Raw genomic sequence first — 12,842 nt, 5'->3', positions numbered from 1 at the left:
TTAAGGCGAAATCCGGAACCAAGAAAAGAAAGATCGATCTCAAGTTGATATACCCGAGAAATAATCAAAGTGCTGAAGTTCAGAGAGCCAGACTATTTCGATGCATTCACACTGACCCTTCTCTCTCTCTCTCTCTCTCTCTCTCTCTCTCTCTCTCTCTCTCTCTCTCTCTCTCTCTCTCTCTCTCTCATTTCTTTGATGTGCAGCCGAAACTTACTAATGCTTTGTAAAATTGTTCATGGTGAAAACTTATGCGCATTGTATGTGTCAAAAATCATAGTCTTGCCTTTAAAACACGTAATTAATGAGGAATAAGTAAACAACAACAAAACAAACACTCCTCGCTATTTTTTTTCGCCAAAAAACCCCCAAATAATTATTGACAAAAAATAACTCTCTATGAAACTGTTTGGAATAGCGGAAGCTTTTATTCTGACGCTGTTTGGTTTTTTGTTTACTTTTGAAAATGCGCTATTTATAGTAACATTGGCGATTTGCCTACCCTTTAAATCGCCAATCATCTCAACCAACCAACCCCCCTCCCCCTCCTTCCACCAGAGATTTGCTAAGATCAGTATAATCAGAAATAAACCCCCCACCCATTCTTGAAAAACACATATCACTTTCTTAAATTAGAAGTTATGTAAAAGTAAATTCGAGGAGACCCCCCCCCCCTTTCTCGTAATCATGAAAGAAATCTCCGGATCCTTGCCAAAGGCGATTATTTGAAATAGAGGGAATGTTCTCTAGATATTATTCCTAGCCGGTCAGTATCTAAAAAATATTGACCGGTCAATATTTTTCGGACGAGCTGATATTACAATTATTGACTATTCGTCTATATAGAGTTATATAGTGAGAATATACTACTGAATATAACAAATACATTTATTTTACCGTATCCATTCTAAAAATATGTCATGTATGATGTAAGATATGTTAATTCAATCTGAAAATGAAGTGACAGTTTTCGTAAAGTTTTCAATCCGATGAAAAAAAAGGTAAAAGTAATTATAAGTCATTTTTAAAAACACATTTATCGTTTTGTACATATTTTAACAAATGTAAAAATATTCTAATGACGTTCATGCCTAAAATAGCAAACAAACGTCTCTTTAATAACCCCTACACTGAAACTCATTTTCATCAAAAGTCCATGAAAACGTTGAACAACTTTCATATTTTATGTATCAAAAATACAATCTCCTTCAATAGCCAATACATTCCAGTGCTAATTGGATCATTAAAAGGTTTATATGTACTACGTCAATAGAACGTTTTCCGTTCGCAGACGTAGTTCAGTCTACTGGAGCAGACGTTATCGTTCCAACCGTCACCACTGATGTCAAGGCAGTCCTCGTTTCCGCCATTGCCATTGTTCGGGTTTCCCGCTCTCCAGTTTGTATAATTGAAATATTCGTCGGTGATCCACATCCACTTGCTTTCTACCAAGAAATCGTGGCCACCAATCCAAGTGTAACCATGCGACAAATCTACGAGATCATTCCTCTCACGTTTGACGTAATCCAGGATGAATTTCTCCTCTTCGGCGGAGTGAACCGCTGCAAGATGTCCGCTCATTCTCTCGCAGGCAACCTCAGCGTCTTGCCAGGTCTTCGGAACAACGCCAAAATAGTAACAGGATTTATCAAACATAGTCCAGCCATCCGGGCAACGCGGCGCCAGGGTGGACGCACATCCACACAAAGATCTGACCTGATTGGTCAATGTGGAAACAGCTTCCTTTATTTGTCCAATTTCTGCCAGTATTTCTGAAGCATCTCCAGGATTTACCAGAAACTCGCTGGAAACATCAATTCTTGCAACAAGAAGAACAGAAATCAAAAGCAAACCTTTTAGCATGGCTCTGATCTAAATTGGTCGATTTCGATGTTTAAGACCCTCAAATCTCTAAGAGCTAACATAGAAAATGGAACATTTTTTTCTGCCTTTTATCTATTAAATCCCCTCAGGACTCTTTATTTGTTATCGTTTGGAACCCAGTATATACAAATAGAGCCATCGAGTTCAATCAAGATGTTGCTAAATTTCTCTAAAACCATAACAGTAAAAACAGTGAGAAAGCTTTATATATGTCTCATTTGAGAAAAGATAGATTTAGAGCTGTACATCGTATTAATTACTAGCAGTTACATCGAGCGGCTTTTCATCTGCACTTTTATTTTAAAACCCTCAGATTATTTCGCAAACGACAATATGTCTAAAGTCAGATTATTCCAGGCACTATATTATATACAGCTGAGCACCGTAATTTTAAAAAAAAATCCAGTAAGTTGCAGTTACACAAAAATCTCCTTTTGTGACATAATCGTCTTACAAATCTTCTGCAAATGTGTTTATAAGACTTAGCCCTTGGGATGCTATTAAAAAGAATATGAATGTTCTCAGATTGCTGAAAGCAGATCAAATCATGGCTACAGGCAGGCAAATCGCAAATATTACTATAAATAGCGTTACTTTAAAAGTAAACAGAAAAAAAAAAAAACAAACAAACAAACAAAAAAAGGAAAAAGAAAACTAAAAGCTTTCGCTATACCAAAACAATGATGTTACTAATAGATCCATGTTTTGTCACATCTTTTGAGTTTTTATTTTGGCAAATAACAGCGAAGAATGTTTTTTAAAATAAATTGATTGCCGTGCGATTTATCAACGAGATCATGCATTTGGGGCACATACACAATGGAATGAAATTCCACGTACTACTTTACAAAGCATTTATTTGGTATTCAATTGCACATGAATTTGTTTCAAAATTTAATATACGTTGATTTTTTTCTACTAGACAGCTAGACAGCCATATTTTTGTAAATAGGAAATCCGATATACGTTGATTTTTTTTCTACTAGACAGACAGTCATATTTTTGTAAATATGCGCTTAAAAATTTAATCGCTCTTTGACACTATGCCGATATTAAACTTTGGAGAGAGAGAGAGAGAGAGAGAGAGAGAGAGAGAGAGAGAGAGAGAGAGAGAGAGAGAAGGGTCAGTGTGAATGCATCGAAATAGTCCGGCTCTCTGAACTTCAGCACTTTGATTATTTCTCGGGTATATCAACTTGAGATCGATCTTTCTTTTCTTGGTTCCGGATTTCGCCTTAATTTCTTATCACCATGACATATAATTTTGGTATACTAGATCTTTTCACACTGAGAGGACTTGGTGATGCACAGAGCAGTGATTTACCTATGTACAAACAATCAAGTCTATGTACAAACAATCGAGTCTATGTACAAACAAACGAGTCTATGTACAAACAATCGAGTACAAACACTCGAGTCTATGTACAAACAATCGAGTCTATGTACAAACAATCGAGTACAAACAATCGAGTCTATGTACAAACAATCTCTTTACTACACAATATGCATGTAAAAGGACACATTTAAAAAGCCCGGCTATCGGTACTTCAGTACTATGATTATAAAATTTGCAGTAGCTATTTTACTGTGATTAACAAATATGAAGTTTATTCAAATTTTAAGCATTTTACAAGTGTCCAATACACCAATTTTCATTTTTGTTCATTAAAATCTTAAAATAAGCATTCACGTTAAAGAAATCACGTATTGCAGATTTAAAGACACTCCTAAAGACCATATAAACATCTTTTGTTCTACTTAATCTATAAATATCTACAAAATGTCTTTTTCCGGATTCCCTCTATAATTGTTGAATGGAATGACGCTTGCTTTGCGTGAACAAAACGATGGAGCTACAATGTTGACTAGCTAGAGTATTGGTATACTTGATATCATGCCGAAAAAGAATTAGTTAGGCTACAGTCTTGGCAAAGACAAATAGAGTACAATGTTTTTCAAGGACATCAGCATTCAGATCATATTCGGCAAATGGTTTAATATAGAATTACACGAGTGAGTTGGTGACAATTTTCACGTCCAACATACATCGAATTTAATTGCTGAATCATCTTCATCAGATTGCTACGAATACCTCTGCTGATCTAAACCACTGAAAGAAACACTTGCATGGCCAGTAAAGATTATCCGCCTTAACTTTCATATCAATCAACTTGACATTATCCAGATATAACGTTAACAGATCTATACGAGTATACGAAAAGACTTGACACTAATGCACTTTACTCTGCAGTCCTAGAAAAGTTTAAACTATCAGTCTACTCGTGAATTTTTATACTTATTTAAACAAACGCGTTTTTCAATGGAATGTCAATCTGTCTTGATTAATGTTTTGTAACGTTACACAATAAGTTTAAACAGTCATAATTAATACGTGAATTATGTGTTTGCGAGAGGCAGTTTTTTTGTTTGTCAAAACTAACGACGATATATAAATGCTTATATGAAACATTACTACACACTTGTTGCTGAAGTATTGAAATGTGAAAAAAATGTCAATACTCTTTTGTATTATCTTTTTTTACGTTCTAGCATAACTTTCTAGCTATGATACCCCATTATTTGTGTTAAATAAGATACACCTCGATAATACGGGTATAGGTTAAGTCAACCAAGTCAACAGGCCACGTTCTCAACTCAAGATGATATTTTCTGTGGTTTTAGTAACGGCCGTTTTTGTCCAAGCAATTTCTGGACTACTGAATGGTAACGTTCATACTGATACAACTAGATCACCAGATGGCGCTGTTTTCCACCAGACTCTTGCACAACTCGTCGTGGAACTGGACAAACGTGTTAACGACCTCCAAACTAAGGTCAATGCCCTTGAAACAGAGAAACATGACTACATTGTAAAAAACACTCAGTTAGAGACAGAAGTATTGACACAGCGGCTGAAACAGGAGTCTTTACAGCGGATGTTCCAACAGCAAAATGCATCACTGATGTCTCTTAAAACAGAGGTGGATGTCTGTAGAACTTTGAGTTTTCAATTGAACGACTCGTTACAGAATCTGACTGATGGCCATGAAAAACTGAAATCAAACTTGGACGTTGTAAAAAGTACGTATATGTAACAATTATTTACTATTTGTATGGATTAGTCAATCGATACACAAGTTATTGAAAGTCTCTCTGATCCTTAGCCTCAAAGTTGTTTTTTTTCTTCATAAAAATGTCATTTATCCTTCAAACTTTGAAATGAAATAAAATTAAAAAAAAAATTTAAGGTTTCCACGCTTTTTACAAAGTTTTTTGCAATTTTAGCCACGATGAATATAATGGTATAAATAACGTGTGCAAGTTGTGATCAAATTATAAAAAAACAACAACACTTGTACTGTACCGGTTGCTTGAACCCGTTTAACCCAAGGTAGTAGGTCTCCGTGGAGCCAAAGGCTATGCGTATAATATTAATACTTCAAGACTTTAAGATACGAATAAAAATTCCGGATAATTAAGAGTTATCGAACATTGCTGAGGATCAGAGATCGTTAAGACACTAAAAAATACCTGCCGTGTTTCTGCTGAAATAAAATTTGAGTGTCTACTTCAACCAGACATTGGGTTTTCGCACCGAATTTTGGCCCAGAGAGAGAGAGAGAGAGAGAGAGAGAGAGAGAGAGAGAGAGAGAGAGAGAGAGAGAGAGAGAGAGAGAGAGAGAGAGAGTTAGTTATGGTTCTTTACATCGAATTTGTGAGTGGATATTCGATGTAGTGGAAAATTATATATATTTTTTTATAACTTCATATTCCAATTTTTCTGTCTTATTTTTTTTCTTTTTGGTCTAGAAAAACAAACGGGTTGCGGTCGCTTGCGTCAATTATTTTCTTGTATTAAAAAAATATCGGTATTTTGAATTACCTGGGAAGAACTTGAGAAAGTTTGTACAGTGTAACTACATTTTTTTTAGACTTTACTATTCTGCCAATGAAGAATGATATCAACAATATGCAAGGACACATCTCCGACATTCTGGCCGCCAAGGGAGGTCTCTCAGGGAATCTGTCACATGCTCAGAACGATCTTCATGATTTATACGGTATGACAGGAATTGTACTTCAATTAATGAAAAATTCTAGGGTTTTTTTTTTTGACAAAATATGAAAAATATTTTTTTTATCAATAAAAACAACAGAACGTTGAACTTACTCCACGATTTATATGGTTTGTATGATATTTTCAATTTCAAAAATAAGCATATTTCCCTATTACTGGAAACTAACCAATGCACGGCATTAGGTCTGTCATTAGATGGGAGTCCAATAAGGGCCATCAACACTTTTTGGAAATTTTCTAAAAGAATTTCTTAAAATAATATAAAAATCATTTTTTTAAATGTCATTTATTTAAACAAATGCACAATTTAAAATTAATTTGAGAAAAGAAACTTTCGGGAAAAACAGAAATATTAAATAGCTGAAAAAGCTTTCCATATCTAGAAAGTGTGGAGAAACCCCAAGAAAACAAATGTTATTCACTTTGCTACAGTCAAAGCCGAAGATAGATCTTTATAATTTAAAGAAAATTGTCCACGTATGATTATGCACTTTCCTAGAACGCGGTGCATGCAATTATATCTTATTTTTAATTCAAAGCCAGTGTATATAAGTACTGATCAAGTGTTTGACTGTACCTGGTGAAAAATATATACAAGGTTATAATGGTTTGATAACAAGCTTATTTGCTACTCGTTTTAGCTATTAAACTGATCAATGCTCCGTCAAAGTAATATAACTTTCATCATATGCTTTATATTAACGGAACTTAAAAGGTAATCGTATGAGAGAATAAAAAGAACTTCCAAATATCTTTTGCACGCAGGTAAAAGGAGTTAAATAAATATTATAAGATAAATATTTTATTATTCATTTAAAATACCGGTAGTTTATTAAATGGAAATTTTACGAGGTTACGACATAAAATTGCGATATACACCAAAATACTCTTGGTTTATAGAAATACAGTTGGAGAGGGAGAAGAGGGTAAATTGTCCCTATGTTCAATACGCAAACTTTTCCACTTGGAATAAGCATTAGCTTTTATTCCGTAAAACCCGTTTCCCAAGACCAACTATTTAAGAAATAAATATACAGATATAATTGCCAATTCTGATTTGACGTTTAACTTATTTTCGGACCAAATACAAACATTTGCACCTGTATTTATTTTATTTTATAGCACATGTCCACCAAGAAAAGCCCGGATTTACAGCATACGTTGATGGCTCCTTTGACGCTACCGGTACCGTCATACTTCCACACGTCTACAGCAATACCGGATCCCTCTATGACCCCAATACAGGCGTCTTCACTGCAGACCGCAGCGGGCTATATGGCTTCTATTTGGGTATTGAATGCGTTGACACAGGCACGAAAATTGTTGATTTGGTGAGGGACGGAAGTCTTATAGGACACGCTGTTTGTTTTCCCCAAGCAGGTCTTGCATCTTTTGGTAGTACATTCTCTGTCCACCACATAGAGAAAGGGTCAAAAGTGTGGGCTAAAAACGCATACGATTCAGGTGACATTGAACTAAGAGGAAAAACTACCTTATCGGGATTTCTTATTTCAAGCTAACAGATTGAAATCAATATACATGTTAGCAGTTGCCTACGACATAACTTTTGAATATCAACAAAATATATTGGTCTAGAGCATATTATATGAATGTTTGTTAGTTGTTTCCAGCAATTTTTCTAAAATATATCATGTTGGATGCACAATGGATAAGAACACCTATATCATCAAACAGTATTAAGCGATGTTTTCTCCTCATTTTCATGCATCCAAACAATGCAAGGATATCATGATGTGGAAAGGTCATGATATGAGCGCTTATATTAAAGTGCAAACTTCTAGAAAAACAATATTACTTCAGAAATTTGTGGGGAAGGTAAAGTCCATAGAAGGCAAACCTGGATGCCATTGTATATAGGATCGTTTTATTACGTCACGGGCAAAGGGGAGTCACTCTAAATATTTTGGGGCTTAAAAATTAAAGGTATGGTTGATCGTTTGTGTAAAACATTAACTCAAATAATGTTACATCCGCCATGTTGCCGTATAAATTTTGACGCTGGCCGTGTAAAGAAATTTAGAAGGCAATCACGCGACGCGAATCATCAAATGACGCCGAGACATTCTATTCCGAGGCAAAACAAAAGTAAATGCAGAGAAATGAGAACAAAAGAGGCTGATTTCATCACCTTTTTAATCATTTAGAACGGCGCAGAGCCAGACTTAAATTCAAGATTTTAAAACGATGAAAGGCGGCCTAATATTTATGGAATTTTATCATAGTTTTGGGCAATTTTTGCCAAAAACAAGCCAGTTCAATAAATGTTTACATTTTTGATTATCCAATGTACAAAATGGCCGCATATTTCTCCGAAAGTTCTGTTATTTCAATATCCATCAATATATAGATATGAGCATGAAGTATATTATATTGTATAAACTTTACATTGCATTGTACAGATGGTTCAAACTATCATACGTGTATGTACTATTCTGTAACTTCCTGAAGATTTCAGACATACCCATTAATACAGATCGATATAAAATGATAGCATGGAAAAGATTTAGAATTTCTTATTGACACGTCATCTGATTTTATCCGGAAAAATTCAAGGGAATAAAAACAAATTTCTAAAGGAGAATAATAATGGGGTTATGATGACATCTTTTTTCCATTCGATAGTACTCAGGCATAGTTTAAAACATTATCATCGGGGGTACAATTTTGTAATTTCAATGTAAGATCCAGGTATACGTATTATTTTGAGCTGTTTATTGGAATCAGACAAGCTAGAGGTCGTTTTACAGGAAAAAAAATTATTCTATTGAATAAACATTGTTTGACCTTGAGGTATTTCTGAATATCAAATACTTAAAAAAATGTCTGCATAGATATTGTGAGACAGAGTATAGTGGCAAACTCTACCACTGTGAAAAAATGATGATATATTCACCTCCTTTTTCTTGGAAGTTTCTGGGCCAAACTGAAAAAAAATATTCGGATCGGAAACATTAAATACCTTGGGGACTGAAATTTTAAGAGTGAGAGTTGTAAACAATTAAGAAAAACGGTGATATTGAAACCCTAAGTATTTGAGATTCGAGGCTGTACAAATGAAGAATACTCTATTTATCAAAAGAGGATTTAACAAATCGGTCTCTGAATCATACAAAAATTCTACCTTTCGATCGAAAGGCCTAAATCGTAAAAACTAGAGATGATATCTTCACCCTTTGGTCACAGTGGTACATATTTATCACAAGTAGCTGACACAGAAAAAAACCGCAAAGAGTTCGGGTCTGCATCTCCAAACCTAGAGATGACCACAACACAATATTCTCTTAAAAAAAATTTAAGAGTCAGAATGGTAAACGTGAAGTGTTTGGATGTGTAAATAAAAAACAACATAAGTTAGAATCAATTTTCATATTCGCCGTTTCATAACTCCTTTGCTAGGATACCCTATCGTCTGTGTCAAACTGATAAACTTGGGTTTTACATAGATTAAGAGTCAGGAGCAAGGACCACAAGTCAACAGGCCACGTTCTCAACTCAAGATGATATTTTCTGTGGTTTTAGTAACTGCGTTTTTTGTCCAAGCTATTGCTGGACTACTGAATGGTAACGTTCATACTGGTACAACTAGCTCACCAGATGGCGCTGTTCTCCCCCAGACTCTTGCACAACTCGTCGTGGAACTGGACAAACGTGTTAACGACCTCCAAACTAAGGTCAATGCACTTGAAGCAGAGAAACAGACCTACATTGCAAAAAACATCCAGTTAGAGACGAAATTATCGACACAAGAGAAGAAACTGGAATCTTTACAGCAGATTCTCCATCAACAAATTGCCTCAGTATTGTCTCTCGAAACAAAGGAGGAGTTCTGCAACGCTTTTAGTTCACAATTAAACGACTCGTTACAGAATCTGACCACTGATCATGAACAATTAAAGACAAACGTTGAAGATATGAAAAGTAAGTAACGATTATGTAGTTACTGTGGATAATCGATCGACTAACATATGCTGTCTTTTAGTTTTCAAACTGATACATGCATTAAAAAAGCACAAAGCAAAAACATAAAAAGTTAATTTTAATTTAACTATTGAGTATATTGATTTACAAATTATCTCCTTTTTGGTATAAGTTATTTAAATGATAATTAATCACGTTTAAAATGTAAAATTCTTGTGATAAGTTTATAGGATCCATTAATCAACATTCTTTACCACCTTGTTTTACACCCTTTTCAAAATCAATTATGCTCTCTTTTAGATCTTTCACTTTTGCCAATGAAGAACGATATCCACAATATTAAAGAACACATCTCCAACATTCTTGCCGCCCAGGGAAGTTTCTCAAGGAATCTGTCACATACCCAGAATGATCTCCATGATTTATTTGGTATTTATGGGAATTTAAAGGGACTTAGACACGATTTGAGCTCAAATTTGAATTTCATTTTTTTCATTTTAATGTTTAGAATGATTAATATGGGTATCTGTAATGCTTTGTCAAAATTTGAAAGTAAATATTGAGTTATAAGCAAGATAAGGGTTTGAAATCCTTTCTTTTGTAAACAAAGCCCGAGCCTTGTTATTGTTTCCATATGTGTTTGATTGGTATAAGTTTCAATCTAATAATGCTTTCTTCTGTTGATAATATTATTCATAAACACATTGAATAAGTTAATCTTGTTTTCCACGAGTCATTTTTGTCAAAGAAATGGCAATTTCATACTTTACATTATTTGCAAACAAATATTAGACTCGTGCTTTGTATACAAAAAACAATGAATTCTTACCTATGTATCTCTCTTATAACTTGATTTCTTACATTCAAATTTGGTCAATCATTCAAAATGTGCAAGTATATATATATATATATATATATATATATATATATATATATATTTATATTTATATATATATATATATATATATATATATATATATATATATATATATATATATATATATATATATATATAAAAGAAAAAAATATCTAAAATCGTGTCCAAGTCCCTTTAATTTTATTAATAAAACATTTCTTTTTTTTTTTGACAAACAAAATAAATTAAAAAAAATTTCTAGAACAGAAATTACAGAAAATTAAATTATCTCCATGATTTATACGGTACACTGTATTTTAGGAAATGTTCTACTGTATACACTTATTTTGTTTTTGATGAAGCAAAAGATAAACGAATCTTTTTATGAGTGAAAACACGTTACGGTGGTATGGGACACTTGTCGATATCAATGTGGATAAATGTTAAAGATGAAAAACTAGACAGAAAGTAGGTCACATATAGATAAAGGTGTCCTATAGAACGAAATATGACATAGTCATCCGGCAGTGTTAATATTTTCTTCTTTGTCCCTTAGGAGAATTGATTGTTTTTATTTTGCAAATGACCAATTCCATTTTAGACCTTAATATAACCAGATTGAAGCAATTTGTCCAGTTATGATATACGGATACTTTGAGCACTTTGCACTGCCAATTCTTTGTTTTTTAAAATTCACTTAAAATGGACGTGCGCCTTGGTCAAGTGTTTGTCTGTTCTAGCTTACACAGGTGCCTCGACCTTTCAGGTTGAAGGTCTTTTTTATACACCACTTTTGTATGCCTGTAAATTGATATTATTTTTTGATATGTTTCTAGTTTGAGAATTATCATGGCTTGGAGGCTTCTTTTGTTTTGTATTTATATACATGTATCTAGTTCTTCTAGTCAACAGTTTTTTGGTCTTACAACACTTCTGATGTATTTGAACCTTAGTGCTATATACTAGTATTGAGTTAATAATTGAGTCTTATGTAATAAACAAATCAAAACTAGACTGTAACTTTCTTGAAACAATATGCAGTCAATGGCACCTTTATTTATTTTATAGTACATGTTCATCAAGAAAAACCCGGATTTACAGCATACGTTGATGGATCCTTTGACGCCCCCGGCACCATCATACTTCCACACGTCTACAGTAATATCGGGTCTCTCTTTGACCCAAATACAGGCGTCTTTACAGCAGACCGAACCGGCCTCTATGGCTTCTATTTGGGTATTGAATGTGTTGACATAGGCACGAAAATTGTTAATTTGGTGAGGGACGGAAGTCTCATAGGACATGCTGCTTGTTTTCCTCAATCTGGTGTTCCGTCTTATGGTAGTTCATTCTCTGTACAACACATAGAAAAGGGGTCAAAAGTATGGGCTAAAGATTCATACGATGGAGGTAGCAAGAGAATTGAATTACGAGGAAAAACAACCTTATCAGGATTTCTGATTTCCAGCTAACACGGATAATCCAAAAATCATGATCATGAAACACATTGGAAAGGAGCTAAGAATGTGATAATGCCAAACAAAAACTATGTACTGTATGCAGTGACTAAATTAGGTGAAATGTATGCGTTATATTATGTCACATAACCTATAAAACTAGAAATATTATACTTATAGGGACAAGGTCACGAATTAGGCTGAAATTAAATTTTCATTTCAATTTGTACAAGGTTTTATTAACGCATTTCAAATCGTCAACTCAAATATGAGTGTCAGTCGTCGAGTTTTAAGCAAAATACAGCTTAGTATTTTTTGTTATATACATAAATGTCGTTTCGGAATGATGAATAAAATTCCACGTGTAAAATAAATTTGAATGCTACAAACACTAAAAACAGTGGAGTTTTTTTTGTGTTCATAGTAAACTAGCAAAAGCCTCTGGTATTTGTGCACATAAGAAAGGATTGTGAGCTCTGTATCTCACTTTTAACTTAATATCTGACATTCAAATTTTGGAAGAATAAGAAATACCCTAGTAATGCGATAAAAACATTAACGTTGCAGCTCAAATCGTAGACATGCTCCTAATACTTGTTTCTTCTGCTACCCGTAATCTTTGGTTCAT

General features: G+C 34.0%; 3 protein-coding genes across 3 annotated transcripts; 2 read left to right on the top strand and 1 right to left on the bottom strand.

The window, feature by feature from the left end:
* Positions 1–1,266: 1,266 nt before the first annotated feature.
* Positions 1,267–1,863, bottom strand: LOC117682901 (C-type lectin domain family 10 member A-like). Its single transcript, XM_034451508.2, has one exon. The coding sequence runs from the start codon at positions 1,861–1,863 to the stop codon at positions 1,267–1,269; it is 597 nt and encodes a 198-aa protein (XP_034307399.2).
* A 2,654-nt stretch (positions 1,864–4,517) lies between these two features.
* LOC136269433 (uncharacterized) lies at positions 4,518–7,567 on the top strand. Its single transcript, XM_011434073.4, has 3 exons — positions 4,518–4,965; positions 5,817–5,945; positions 7,085–7,567. The coding sequence occupies exons 1-3, from the start codon at positions 4,545–4,547 to the stop codon at positions 7,480–7,482; spliced, it is 948 nt and encodes a 315-aa protein (XP_011432375.3). The 5' UTR covers positions 4,518–4,544; the 3' UTR covers positions 7,483–7,567.
* A 1,631-nt stretch (positions 7,568–9,198) lies between these two features.
* LOC105331746 (uncharacterized) lies at positions 9,199–12,823 on the top strand. The gene is made up of 3 exons (XM_011434072.4): positions 9,199–9,901; positions 10,202–10,330; positions 11,826–12,823. The coding sequence occupies exons 1-3, from the start codon at positions 9,481–9,483 to the stop codon at positions 12,227–12,229; spliced, it is 954 nt and encodes a 317-aa protein (XP_011432374.3). The 5' UTR covers positions 9,199–9,480; the 3' UTR covers positions 12,230–12,823.
* Positions 12,824–12,842: the final 19 nt, after the last annotated feature.

This window comes from Magallana gigas, chromosome 4 (genome assembly GCF_963853765.1).
Source record: "Magallana gigas chromosome 4, xbMagGiga1.1, whole genome shotgun sequence".
NCBI classification, from domain to species: Eukaryota; Metazoa; Mollusca; class Bivalvia; order Ostreida; family Ostreidae; genus Magallana; species Magallana gigas.
The sequence above is the reverse complement of the archived record's forward strand: the minus strand, read 5'-3'. Positions and strand labels throughout refer to the sequence as shown.